At 38.7% G+C, this 12,959-nt stretch overlaps 1 protein-coding gene across 2 annotated transcripts in view; it reads left to right on the top strand.

Annotated features, from left to right (window-relative positions):
- The window catches only part of LOC125240634 (serine/threonine-protein phosphatase 2A regulatory subunit B'' subunit delta-like), a 94,127-nt gene that overhangs the window by 67,777 nt on the left and 13,391 nt on the right, over positions 1 to 12,959 (top strand). For both annotated transcript variants that reach the window (XM_048148626.1, XM_048148627.1), the window contains exons 3-9: positions 6,834 to 6,970; positions 7,562 to 7,739; positions 8,960 to 9,102; positions 9,205 to 9,305; positions 9,665 to 9,833; positions 10,659 to 10,785; positions 12,111 to 12,275. In XM_048148626.1, the coding sequence (XP_048004583.1) occupies positions 6,834 to 6,970; positions 7,562 to 7,739; positions 8,960 to 9,102; positions 9,205 to 9,305; positions 9,665 to 9,833; positions 10,659 to 10,785; positions 12,111 to 12,275 (1,020 nt within the window). The remainder of the gene's footprint in view (positions 1 to 6,833; positions 6,971 to 7,561; positions 7,740 to 8,959; positions 9,103 to 9,204; positions 9,306 to 9,664; positions 9,834 to 10,658; positions 10,786 to 12,110; positions 12,276 to 12,959) is intronic.

The raw sequence follows: 12,959 nt of genomic DNA, 5'->3' as shown, positions 1-12,959 counted from the left end.
TATCCCTATCCCTATTCCTATCCCTATCCCTATCCCTATCCCCATCCCCATACCCATCCCCATCCCTATCCCTATCCCTATCTCTAACCCTATCCTGTCCCTGTCCCTGTCCCTGTCCTTGCCCCTGTCAAATTATCATGCTAGGAGGTGAAAAAAGATATTGGTTTACTTAACTCAAGCAGACTCAGAAATAATGACGCATTTTGTCAATAAAGATACATATCGAGTATTTCGACACTGCTAGTGTAAATCGAAATGGCGTCTCGGTCAAACGCATTGACTATGAAGCAGGAGATCTCGAGCTCCATTCCGGAGTCTTTTTTAATCATTTGAACTTTTTTTGGATTTATTAAGTTTTTTTAATATTTTTTAATAGATATATTCTATTAAAAAAGACTCTTACTATATTTCTTTCCTATTTTTTATTTTCATACAAAAATACAATACAATCTTTATTATGCTGCCTTTGTTGATAAAATAAAATATTACACGTCAGGTCAGGTACATAGGTCATAGTGTGGGCATAGTATTAGTAATGTGCTGACTTCCTTACATTTACTGAGCTAGTTGACCTATGTTATTGTTGTGTGAATGTTTTTCTTCAACAACTAAATAGTTATCTATAAGAATATGTATGTAGGTATGTGGGTAGCTTTTGCACATTGTAATTTTTCCTCAGTCACCCGTTGAGCTCAGAGACCACGAACGCTGTAGTGTTCGAAACGTCGGGATGAATTGTAAATTCATTATACACGATTTAATCCGTTTTCATAGTTTTTATTTCATGAGTAACTATCGCGGTAACTGAAGACAATATTAACTAAATGGTTACAAATAATAATTATCATCAATATAATCTGGTCCAGGCAGGCAATTATGGTCGCGCGATAAATGATAAAACATCTGGCCGTCCCTATAATCGCACTTACTAATAGTGCGACAGGGACGGCCTGATATTTTATCGTCTATCGCGCGACCATGCTACCCGTGCTGTACTAGCTTTTGCCCGTGGCTTCGCTTGCGTTAGAAAGAGACAAAAGTAGCATAGGTCACTCTCCATCCCTTCAACGATCTCCACTTAAAAAACATGTAAATCCGTCGCTCCGTTTGGCCGTGAAAGACGGACAAACAAACAAACAAACACACATTATCTTTGGTGAAACAACGAATTCTTCCACTTCAGATTATAGAGTAATCAGCTTTTCCCATTTATAATAAACTAGGTTTTGACCGCGGCTTCGCTCGCGTAAGAAAGAGACAAAAGGTAGCCTATGTCACTCTCCATCCCTTCAACTAAATCCCCTTAAATAATCACGTCAATTCGTCGCTCCGGTTTTGCCGTGAAAGACGGACAAACAAACAGACACACACCCTTTCTTATTTGTAATTTTAGTATGGATTTGACATTATTATTTATATTTAAATAATTATATACGTATAGTCTAATTTCGTCGGTAACAGCGTGTTATGTAATGGCGTCGTTGGTGAACAGTCGCCTGTCACGCCGTGAAACTGCGTTCGAATCCTGGGATTCTATAAACTTTTTGTATTTTTTTTGGATATAAATTTCGTATTTTTTATTGACAAGAATGGGGAGCCGTAGGTATCAATTTTATCTTAGAGGACATATTGATTTTTTTATTGTCATTTTGATTTTCTATTTATTAAGTTGAGATATAAAACACGACTTTGAATATAATATATTCTCGAAATTACTCCTTAGATAAAAAAAAGTCCACTTGAGTTTTTAAAGCACTGCGATACTCAGTTAACTATTGCATTTTCATTTACTAATTTAAGATTTCAAAAGCGATTTGAATACCCTTGCTCCATCGAAAATAAACAATTAGAAAAAAATCATTCGAATCGTACTTTTCTATACTTATAAAATTTATCTATACTTTTTGGAATTTTTTAAAATATCAGATTAGGATAATTATGTTAGAAATTCTGTGTTCGACGAACCCAAAAATTATTACCATGTAAGAGAATAGGTTTTTAATCTTTTTTGTGGAAAACGCTCAGTAACTACTGTACGAGTACATATACATTTATGTATAATAATAAAACAAAAAATAGTGTCTCATAGTGTTGTGTTCCTGCCGGTGAGTAAGGCTGCCAGAGCTCAACGAGGGTGCGGGGTGCTGACGACGGGAGGACTTACGGAACTAATTTGTTCCGTCTATTGTCCTTTGAGTCTTCGGCAACCCAAACCCTCCTTTGAACTTGTACACTCCTTTTTGCTGTGCACACACAGCGAAGGGGAGTGTACAAGTTTCTAATGGGGCGGCAACGCGCATGCGACACTCTTTGAGTTGCAGGCGTCCATAGGTTACGGTGACCGCTTTCCATCAGGCGGACCGTATGCTTGTTTGCCACCGACGTAGTATATAAAAAAAAAAGAGAAAAGTCCTGGATTTGAACCCAGTACATCCATGCAAATCATGCGATAACACGTATTTACCGCAAGGCTATTTAAACAAGCTGTCGCCGCGTGAAATTATCGACTAAGTAGAAGGAATACAAAAACACTGTTTGTATGTGTGAGTGGTACTTAAAAATAGTGTAAAATAGTAAATTTATCTACATTAAGGGGATTAACGTTACAATGAGAAGTTGAATGTATGTTCTAATACGTCAATTTTAACATTAAATGTTCGCGAAGCATAATTGAAAGTATATAAATGCCTGTACGACTCCACAAAAAAAGTAAGACCGGTAATTTGCAGATTAACGCCATCTAACGCAGCCTGAGCTTCGGGTAACCTAGGCGAGCCACCTTAAGGAATCTTCCTGTGAAGTTTTGAATAAAATAGTCAAACTAATCTTGTTTCCCCATACAAACTTTGAACTCCCATTTGACCCCCTTAGTAGGTGATTTTGGAAAATCCTTTCTTAGTGCTCCTCTACACTATATAAGAAACCTACGTGCCAAATTTGAAATCTTTAGGACCAGCGGTTTCGGCTGTGCGTTGATATGTCAGTCAATCAGTCAGTCAGCTTCTTCTTTTATATATTTAGACACCACAATAGGGGAGAAGGTATTTAACTTCCGCCTCGTTAGATTTTAAAAACGTTGTATTTATCGTGATCAGCGACCCGATAAACCATAAAAACGATACCCATATTGACTTTTTGACTTTATCACCTCCTTTTCACCCTTTTAGGGGTTAAATTTTCAAAAAACCTGAAACACGTATTCAGTCATATGTCTTAAGGAATCTTCCTGTGAAGTTTCGAATAAAATAGTGAAACTAATCTTGTTTCCCCATACAAACTTTGAACCCCCATTTGACCCCCTTAGGAGGTGAATTTTGGAAAATCCTTTCTTAGTGCTCCTCTACACTATATAAGGAACCTACGTGCCAAATTTGAAATCTCTAGGACCAGCGGTTTCGGCTGTGCGTTGATATGTCAGTCAGTCAGTCAGTCAGTCAGTCAGCTTCTTCTTTTATATATTTAGATAAAGCATCAAAATAAATGAAATCCATCAATTTATTCAATATTTATGATTCAAAATCATCATTTATAGGTAAAATCTAGCAGCCAGATTAAGACATCGAGTCAAAATTTGTATCAAATTACTTTGCCCCCTTGTGGATAAAATGCAATTTTGCTATCTGTTTTCGAATAGCAAAGAAAGCCTTTACAAGTTGGTGTGGTGAAAAAATCTTTACTTAAATTTTTTGCTAGTAAATACTTAATTAAATATAAAATTAAATTTGTGGTCGAAATTACCGATTACTTCTTTTGTTAATTCTTACTAAAAATAACAATTAAAAACTAATAAAATATCTCAGACCCCTGAGCCCATTGTGGCCTTAAACTTAGTGAAAACAGTAGTTACCGCTAGAGACCCGCGACAGAGGCGGTGTCCGAGGGTGCTTGTCCGAGCACTTCACCGTCGCGGCCCTTTCCCATTCATCACATGTAGGTCAATCGCGGCGCAGCGCAAAGCTGAACTACTCGTACGCTTTTGCTTTGACATGCCGACAGTGACATGCTGTTAAAATTCTGGTTTTGTTTGTCTACTGTCTCTTGCCAAGTTTAGGTGAATAATCTGTTGGTATATAAGAAGATATATATTATAGTTTTACTAACCAAGTCGATAAAAATAACGCTATTTCCAAGAGCTTTAATCGAAAACGCTGCTTTAACTGCTTAAGATTATGAGATATAAAAAACTGTGATAAAACGGTCTGTCTTTCACAAGTCTACAAAAAAGTCCGTGATGGCATATGTCTATCTTATAAGGAAACTTACTATACCCATTTCCATGCTGTGCTACTGTTAAGTTCGAACAAAAACAATCGCATGAACCACGTCACTGCATAATAAAGCAACATCAAATGGTCACTGAGTGAATGGTGAGGTGACCATTGTTTTTCGTTCAGTTCTTAATCAAAAAGTGTCGCAAAAAGAAAATACTTTAGTTAGGTACATTCAGTCCCAAATGTATTGTGACAACCAAAGCTCTAAATACAGGGTGGAAAGATAAGTTGGACTGGCTGATGCTGATGCAATTTGTTTCTTTTTAAACATAAAAGAATGTCTTCTTTAAGTAAAGAGAGCGAGGATAAGGAATTAAGGTAGTCGCCCGCCAGGGCTCTACTTATCTTTCCACCCTGTGTATTGGAACACACCTTCCTTTTTATGATAACAAAGATGTACATTACGATTTGCGATATATTTGGCGTATTCGCTGTCACGATATATTCTATGCCGACTGTAGCTCCGTATTGGGAGCGGTAGAAAAGTAATCGCGGAAGGGTCACGGGTTGGGCAAGTTAGGCGATATTGTTATTGCCGGTATTGAGGCCAGGCGAGACCGCGCCTCGTGTTTTGCAGCCAGCGTGCGCTTTGCCCTGCCGATGCCGTATGAACGTTAGGTAGATAGTGTGGTGAGACTATCCCCCAACAAGCAGTTCATATGACAGCCCAAAAATGCTACCAATATTCTGGATTCGGCTCACCACGCTGTACACTAAGGTTATTACCGGGTACTTTACTTAGTCATACCTATGTAACTAGGTATTTATTATATTTTATTTCAGTTATATTTTGCTCTGGATAAATACACAATTATATTAGGTCTAACATTTTACTTCGTTTATACCGGACATCGGTCCGACATCCGATATCGGATCGGATAATGTGAAAACGCACTTACAAAACCCTACACTGCAAATGAAGTCTTTGCATAGTTTCGGTCCAAATAATCACCAGCACAGCACCATAAAAGCATTGGTAGATCTCAACACCATAGAATATTCGACATACCTACCCATTTTTTTAAAACCAAGCAACAAACGTATGTAATAATACTTGTACTATTATATATTCTGTGATAATACTAATAATTGTAAAAATAGAAAATAGATTAGGTAGGTAGTTGAGATTATCCCGCCGCAGCCAGAATTGTACCCCTTATAGGCTTATACAATACAAACATTGATTTCTGCGCTATTAAATCTGCGGTTGGGAGATAACTTAGGTACAGTCAGCAGCAGAAGTTGCGTAGCGGGCAAGGTGTTCACAATGATCCTAACACGCTCTTATTGTCTTAAAAATAAGATCGTGTCAAGTTCATTTTGAACAACTTGCCCGCTACGCAACTTCTGCTGCTGACTGTACTCGATCAATACTTGACAATAATCTAAGTGAAAACACGACGGCATTACTAACGCTATCCATTTCGTTTGAATGGACATTCCGTTTTGAAACTTCCTGCATTACGAGCATGTTGTCAATGAAGCTAGTCCATCGCTATAAATAGGCGCGTCAAGTCGACGTGACCTAGTTCCCGGGCCGTCGACCCCGCCCGACTTAACCGATACGAATTATAAGAATACGCCATAAAACACCCATCTCTACGCGCCGAAGCTGAGGCCCGAAATCCATGGAATCAGGTGGGGACGCTCCACTGCGACTTTCACCGGAGTCAACCTGACGTGTATGCATCTAGTCCCGCATTTGAATTCCTAGGCCAGGCGCTTGTTTGGTGGCCTACTTGAGGAAATCAATACATACAAAAAACAGAAAAGGTGCATCTTTACGCACGCGGTACCAGACACCTAGATAAAGCACGTACGCCATTAAGATTTGAGAATGATACCCAAATTTTATATCATTTTATATTTTACTTGACGACAATACTATATAATTACGACTATTATTTGTAATTACATAAATTTAATCGGTACAAGATATAATAATGTCTCACTTTCTGGTTCCCCCTTGAGCAAAAATAATATTTTTACCTATTCTACATCATCTATGTTTTTGTAAAAAACGCAAAAAAATGTAGTAACATGATGGACCTAATACAAGCCATGTCACACTTGGCGGGCTTCTACAATGGCGGAAGTAAGTAGGTACAGGGACGGGACGCCGGCCGATGGGGCGCGTGACCGCTCGCGCCTCGCGCCGCGCTGCCACAGATACGTGACTATTTTAGACAACCACCGGGACATTATATTTCACACTTGTCCCGCTATACAATGACGGCCACCATTGTCACATATTACACATATTATATTGGGTTCTGACAGGTATTTGTTAGGATCCAAATTGGGTAAACCAAAACGAAGAGTTTACATTACATTTAATTATTTGAATAAAAATGCCCAACACAAATAGGTAATTTTTCATAATGACTGGTTATTATTTAAAATGTCAGATTTACCTATGGCTAACTCCATGGCATACCTATTTGTGCTAATTAATACGAGTAGACTGCCAGCTGCTTGCACAGTATGTTGGAAGTGGATTCTATAGACATGCACAACTCAAAAATTTGACACGACATGATGTGATTATTTTGTTAATTACAGGTACCGCGAGATAGCTTCAAGCACATAGTGAAGGCCTGCGAATGTCCCCTCTACTGGAAGATGCCTCTCTTCCTGACCACGCAGCAGAGTTTGCACGCACCAGTCGACGGACACAAATTCATCAACTTTTGGAGAGAGTATGTATACTGTCATTCTAACCACAATGTATTTTTTTTACACAAATGGGAATCCGCTTATCGGTGAGAGATAGTCATTGATATAGTTGAAATTACAGACCCGAAAATATTCTAAAAACATGTGCGCAACTGTTTCAATTTGGCATTAAAACACTCGTGCCTGTTATTAAGTCATTATGCACCAATCAAATAACTATTATTAGCGTTATGCGTTATGCGATTGATTATTGCGTGTTTCAAATTTCCCACTAATTTAATATAATGTACTATAATAATATATAATACTAGATACTAGCTCTTGCCCGCGGCTTCGCTCGCGTTAGAAAGAGACAAAAAGTAGCCTATGTCACTGTCCATCACTTCATATATCTACACACTTAAAATATCACGTCAATTTGTCGCTCCGTTTTGCCGTGAAAGACGGACAAACAAACAGACACACACACTTTCCCATTTATAATATTAGTATGGAAGTATGGATATAATAATATAATAGGTTTTCATCCAATTTCACACATATTAAAACTAGTTAGCTTTTCATATAATCAGGACTATGAATCGAAAATGACTAATCTAAATGTTGTACACCAGGATGACGTCGCAATGCCACGACCTGGCGTCCCGGTTCGTGTACATCCTGACGCGCGGCAAGAGCAACGTGCTGGCGCCCGAGGACTTCGTGCCGCTCGTGCAGGACGTCGTGGACACGCATCCCGGCCTCTCCTTCCTCAAGGAGGCCACGGAGTTCCACTCCAGATACGTACATACTGTGAGTCCTACGCCGCCGGCTACTTTTACCAACTTTGTTCTTCCTATTGTATCTTACCTATTGGGATGGGACTAGTGAATGAATGAATGAATGAAAGTTTATTCACAAGAACATATGGTGCATTACAGTAGATGTTATACAGTATTTACATTGGAGATCCTTAATATGCTCTGCCACAGGGCATGTGATAGTAATCATTGCCGGGTTGTCCAACCATATTATGATTATGCTGCATAAGGCCTGACTCGTAACGGATTTGTCAAATTCAAAACTGTTTTAACGGTACCAGAGCCGGCCGAATCAAAGTATGTTTTTCTATAATGTGTTTAAAATGTATTTAAAATTTATTATTTATTAGTAAATTCATCATTCTCCATTTCTCCTCGCTCATGTTGTAAGTTTTGTTGTATGCCCTCCATCGTACATCCGACAGTGTTTTTCGACACATTCTTAGTTTTAGTCCTATCAAGGACTATCTTTTTTTAAATATTTTGGTGGCTTATGGTTGGTGTCATTTAAATGAATGAATTTCTTAGACACTCCATCCTATTCCGGTTAATAGGTGAATACTATGAGACTTCGTTAAATTAAGTTTTTTTACCCGATTTGAAGAGCGTTGGCTTTAGCAGGCTGCTATATAGCTGTGGTGGATGATATCCAGCTATTGTCAGAATAAAGTTGAAAGATCATATTATTAAATAAAATCTGCGAACAGCTTCGTTCAGCAGTTTTTGTTGTAGATTTTTTATCGAAAAGTGGTTACTTTGCTTTAAATGCTTAGTAACGGACACTGCATCGACTGAATTCCTAGTAAAGTGGATATTTGGAGACTCATCTACATTATCATTGTTTCATAGGAATCGTAAAGAAATTGCCTTTCAGATAAGGTATAATGTTGGTTGCCTGGTAGTGTTGAAAATGATTTAAATGCAAGTTTCGTCAACAGGAATCAAGTTTTTGACAGCAATTTGTCGCCGAATTATTTTCAGCGATCACTTTAATTTTATCTATCTAGTTAGTTGAGAATTGCTTTTAAACATGATTCTAACATAATAATTTTGTGAATCTGGCAATTTGAATGGTGTAATGTATATATAAAGTAAGCTAGAAATTATACAAGAAAAAGCACTCTGAATTTGACAAATCCGTTACGAATCAGGCCTTATGTAACGATTAATTGACTGTGTTTTGTGTAAATTACCAATATCTTGTATTTTCAGGTGATCGCTAGGATATTTTATTGCGTAAATCGATCGTGGTCCGGAAAAATAACAATCGCCGAATTGAAACGATCTAATTTACTACAAGTCATTCATTTATTAGAAGACGAGGAAGATATTAATCAAGTTACTCAATATTTTAGGTAAGAATTTATATAACAAATGTAAATATGTTCGGTATGCGTAGAAACTTGAAAATGTTTCTTAATTTGTTCATATTTAAAATGATTTATTGATGATTTCAGTTACGAGCATTTCTATGTCATTTATTGCAAATTTTGGGAGTTGGACCGAGATCACGACCTTTTCATAGACAAACACGACTTAGCGAGGCACAATGACCACGGTAAGTGTGCATTTATAACGCCTGGAGTTCTTTGGAATCCAAGTCACATAACATAATATTATTTTAAAAAAAGTAATAACATCGAGTCGCATTTCAAATACTAAAGAAATCACTCGAATACGGCTGGACGATGACAGAATCGCTAATAGATACATTTCCAAATATTCTTACGTTTCTATAGTTAGGGCCAGTTGCATCAACCACATTTGAAAGACACATAATCGTCACGCAGTAAAGGCCTATGGAACTTCCCATACTATAAAATTTTACGAATGCTTTGACGGTGACAGACGGTTTGGTACAACCGGCCCTAAGTCCTTGTAATGTGTTATACCACTTGACACACAAATGTGTTTCAGCGTTGTCAAGTCGCATGATCGAACGGGTGCTGTCGGGCTGCGTGACGCGCGGCAGCCAGAACCGCCTGACGCCCGACGGCGAGCCGCGCATGTCCTACACCGAGTTCGTGTGGTTCCTGCTCGCCGAGGAAGACAAGACGCACCCCACCGCCATCGAGTACTGGTTCAGGTAACGGAGCCCTACACTACGCCAGAACCGCCTGACGCCCGACGGCGAGCCATGCTTCACCGACGCTGTCAAGTATTGACTCAGGGGAGCCCTGTAAGCACGTGATTCTTGCTTGTCAAGAAAGACAATGGACAAACCCCTTTGACAAACTCGCACCTGTATTCCCTGGGAGAATGTTAAAGTTTCAGTAGCATTAAATAAAACTATGGAAACGAATTAAATCGCGTATAATGAATTTACGATTCATCCCAGTAGCATTCTTAGAAATCACTATTTAACCCATATCCCACAGTTGATTTCTAATTTTCTACGATACCCACGGTAGAAGAGGAGGTAATAAAATTCTTATTTCGTCTCCACACCCATTACAGACATCTTTTGACGGCAAGCAAGAAAGAGATAGATATTATTTATAACTAATGGCATTTGGGTTGAAAAACTATTTATTTGCATGTAAATTGAAGCACTTATTTTGACCAAAGACATAATATGTAACTCTGTATAGACGGATAAAGTCTAAGAAAAAACCGTACCTCAAAACCATAATGAAAAAGGTACGGTGGCCAAGATGGCATTACCTACACCTTTGGAGAACGCTCGGCTAGATGGCGCTAATAAAAATATTTGACATTTGAACACATATCAAGCTAAGAATATGGGCCAAATTGTCAAAACTGAGGTTCAAAAGTTTTACGCCTGCGTCGTGAGATGGCAGTCTATGCATTGTGATTACACATTTTACTTTGACAGTAACTCTCTATAATACTCAATCCTCTTTGTTTTGGCTTAGTAGGTTCACTTTGTAAGAAGTTGTGGTGCCCGCAGGTGTATGGACATGGACGGCGACGGATACCTCTCGATGTACGAGCTGGAGTACTTCTACGAGGAGCAGATGCAGCGCATGGAGGCCATCGGCATCGAGACGCTGCCCTTCAACGACTGCCTCTGCCAGGTCTGCTCCTCTGCACTTACTTTTTATAAATTACTCAAAAGTGGCAACAACTTTGTGTAGAAGTTTTTTTTTCTATCTCTAAAATGTCACCTCGTAGTTGCCAAAGCGGACCCCGAGCTCTTATGAGCTGTAGCACAATGCTGGGACAACGCTAGTAGAGATGAGCAGTGTAAGTGCGTTTTCACATTATCCGATCCGATATCGGATGTCGGACCGATATCGAGGGTTTACTGGTGAACCCCGATGAATCGAGATAATTTCCTTGAAATAACAACATTGTGGAAATTGCACATAGTTCGAATTTCAAAAACCAGTTTGCTCAACACATCGGGTTTCACCAGTAAACCTTCGATATCCCATACATTACAGCCATTACAGACGCCATCTTTGTTTTTTTCCATTGAAATCCTTCCGACATCCGATATCGGATCGGATAATGTGAAAACAGACTAATGCCTACAGAACTGTCATTGTGTGAATTGTGTGAATAACACTTGCATTTAGCATACAATCAGCCACATTTTTTTTGTTTCATGTGATACACACAATAATATATACTACACATACATATTTCTATTACTCATTCATTCTAAATATTCCTCACAGCTTTTGCGTATCGATCTATACAGAAACCTTCCATTGGTTGATGGGCAGATCTTTTGAATTCAAGTATATTAAATAAATTTTAGACGTAGGTATAGTACTAACAATACACCTCTTTTATTGGTTACCATACCAACCGTACTTTTTCTAGAGTTTGGAACACCAACAATACTGTAGAAAAATTCAGAATTTTAATGCTTCAATTCCGAGTAGAGAGAAATGATAAAGGTACAGGACTTATAACAAAAATTAACTTATTTTTTTATACTACGTCAGTGTCAGTGTGTCGCCTGGTGGAAAGCGGTTACCTTAGCCTATGGACGCCTGCAACACAAGGGGTGTCACATGCGCGTTGCCAACTCATTAGAACCTTTACTGTGTTATGTACAAGTTATTAAAATGATGTCTTAAAAAACTTCTTTATTTACATAATTATATAAGAAACTAAGACTAAACTTAAAAGCTAGCTAATGTCTAAAATAGGCCCTTGAGGCATTGTACCAAGGATACTGGCGACATTTCCTCGCTGTATCGCGTTGTGCGAGGAAGTCGCCAGCTCTTCGGTCACCAGTTACCTCAACCAGACGCTCCGCGATTTCTGTGAACAACTTTTTCGCCCTGGGACCCCATGGTCCTAGAGTTTCTACGCCAAAGGGTACAAAAAGGTATTCTTGCCAAGACTTTTGTATTTATGGAATTGAATGATGTCTTTAAAATTTCAGATGTTGGACATGGTGCACCCGACTGTTGAGGGCAAGATCACATTGTCCGACCTAAAGAGGTGTAAGCTGACGCCGATATTCTTCGACACATTCTTCAACCTGGAAAAGTACCTGGACCACGAGCAGCGCGACCCGTTCGCGACGCAGCGAGACGCAGACTCCGAGGTGAGTGGTTGCCTCGTCTTCTCTGCATATTTGTCTCGATCTATTCCATGTCTGTACACTTATTACTTATTTACGTTGAAATTAAATGATGATACAGTACCAACAAAGACCAAGCATAAGGTTCCATTTCCTTTTATGATATAAATAAATAAAATAAAATAAATATTATAGGACATTCTTACACAGATTGACTGAGGCCCATGGTAAGCTCAAGAAGGCTTGTGTCATAACAGCCTGCCTGTGTGCCTTCTTGAGCTTACCGTGGAACTCAGTCAATCTGTGTAAGAATGTCCTATAATATTTATTTATTTATTTAAGTACATTAGTATCACATTAGCGGTAAATTGAAACATTCTTAATAATTATAAAAAATATTATCTTCGAGGCACGACTAGGTACAGTTTATTTTTAAAGCGGTCGTCGTTCCTACGCAAATCGTCCTATTTTTCGTACACACAGATCTTCGGGTCTCAATTCTTAGTCGCAGTACGGTCGACGTTTAGTCGAGGCTACCCAAATGGGGACGATTGGTAACAGGCACAATTGGTCACAGAACTGTGCACTACCCGTGCACAAATTGTTACTATTTGGCGACTGTTTTCCCAATATCATTCGTTTGTTTCATTCCTTTCAAATGGCGAACTGTCAGAGACGGCAAAATGAAAAATAAATAAAACTATATGA

This window comes from Leguminivora glycinivorella, chromosome Z (assembly GCF_023078275.1).
Source record: "Leguminivora glycinivorella isolate SPB_JAAS2020 chromosome Z, LegGlyc_1.1, whole genome shotgun sequence".
NCBI classification, from domain to species: domain Eukaryota; kingdom Metazoa; phylum Arthropoda; class Insecta; order Lepidoptera; family Tortricidae; genus Leguminivora; species Leguminivora glycinivorella.
The sequence above is the reverse complement of the archived record's forward strand: the minus strand, read 5'-3'. Positions and strand labels throughout refer to the sequence as shown.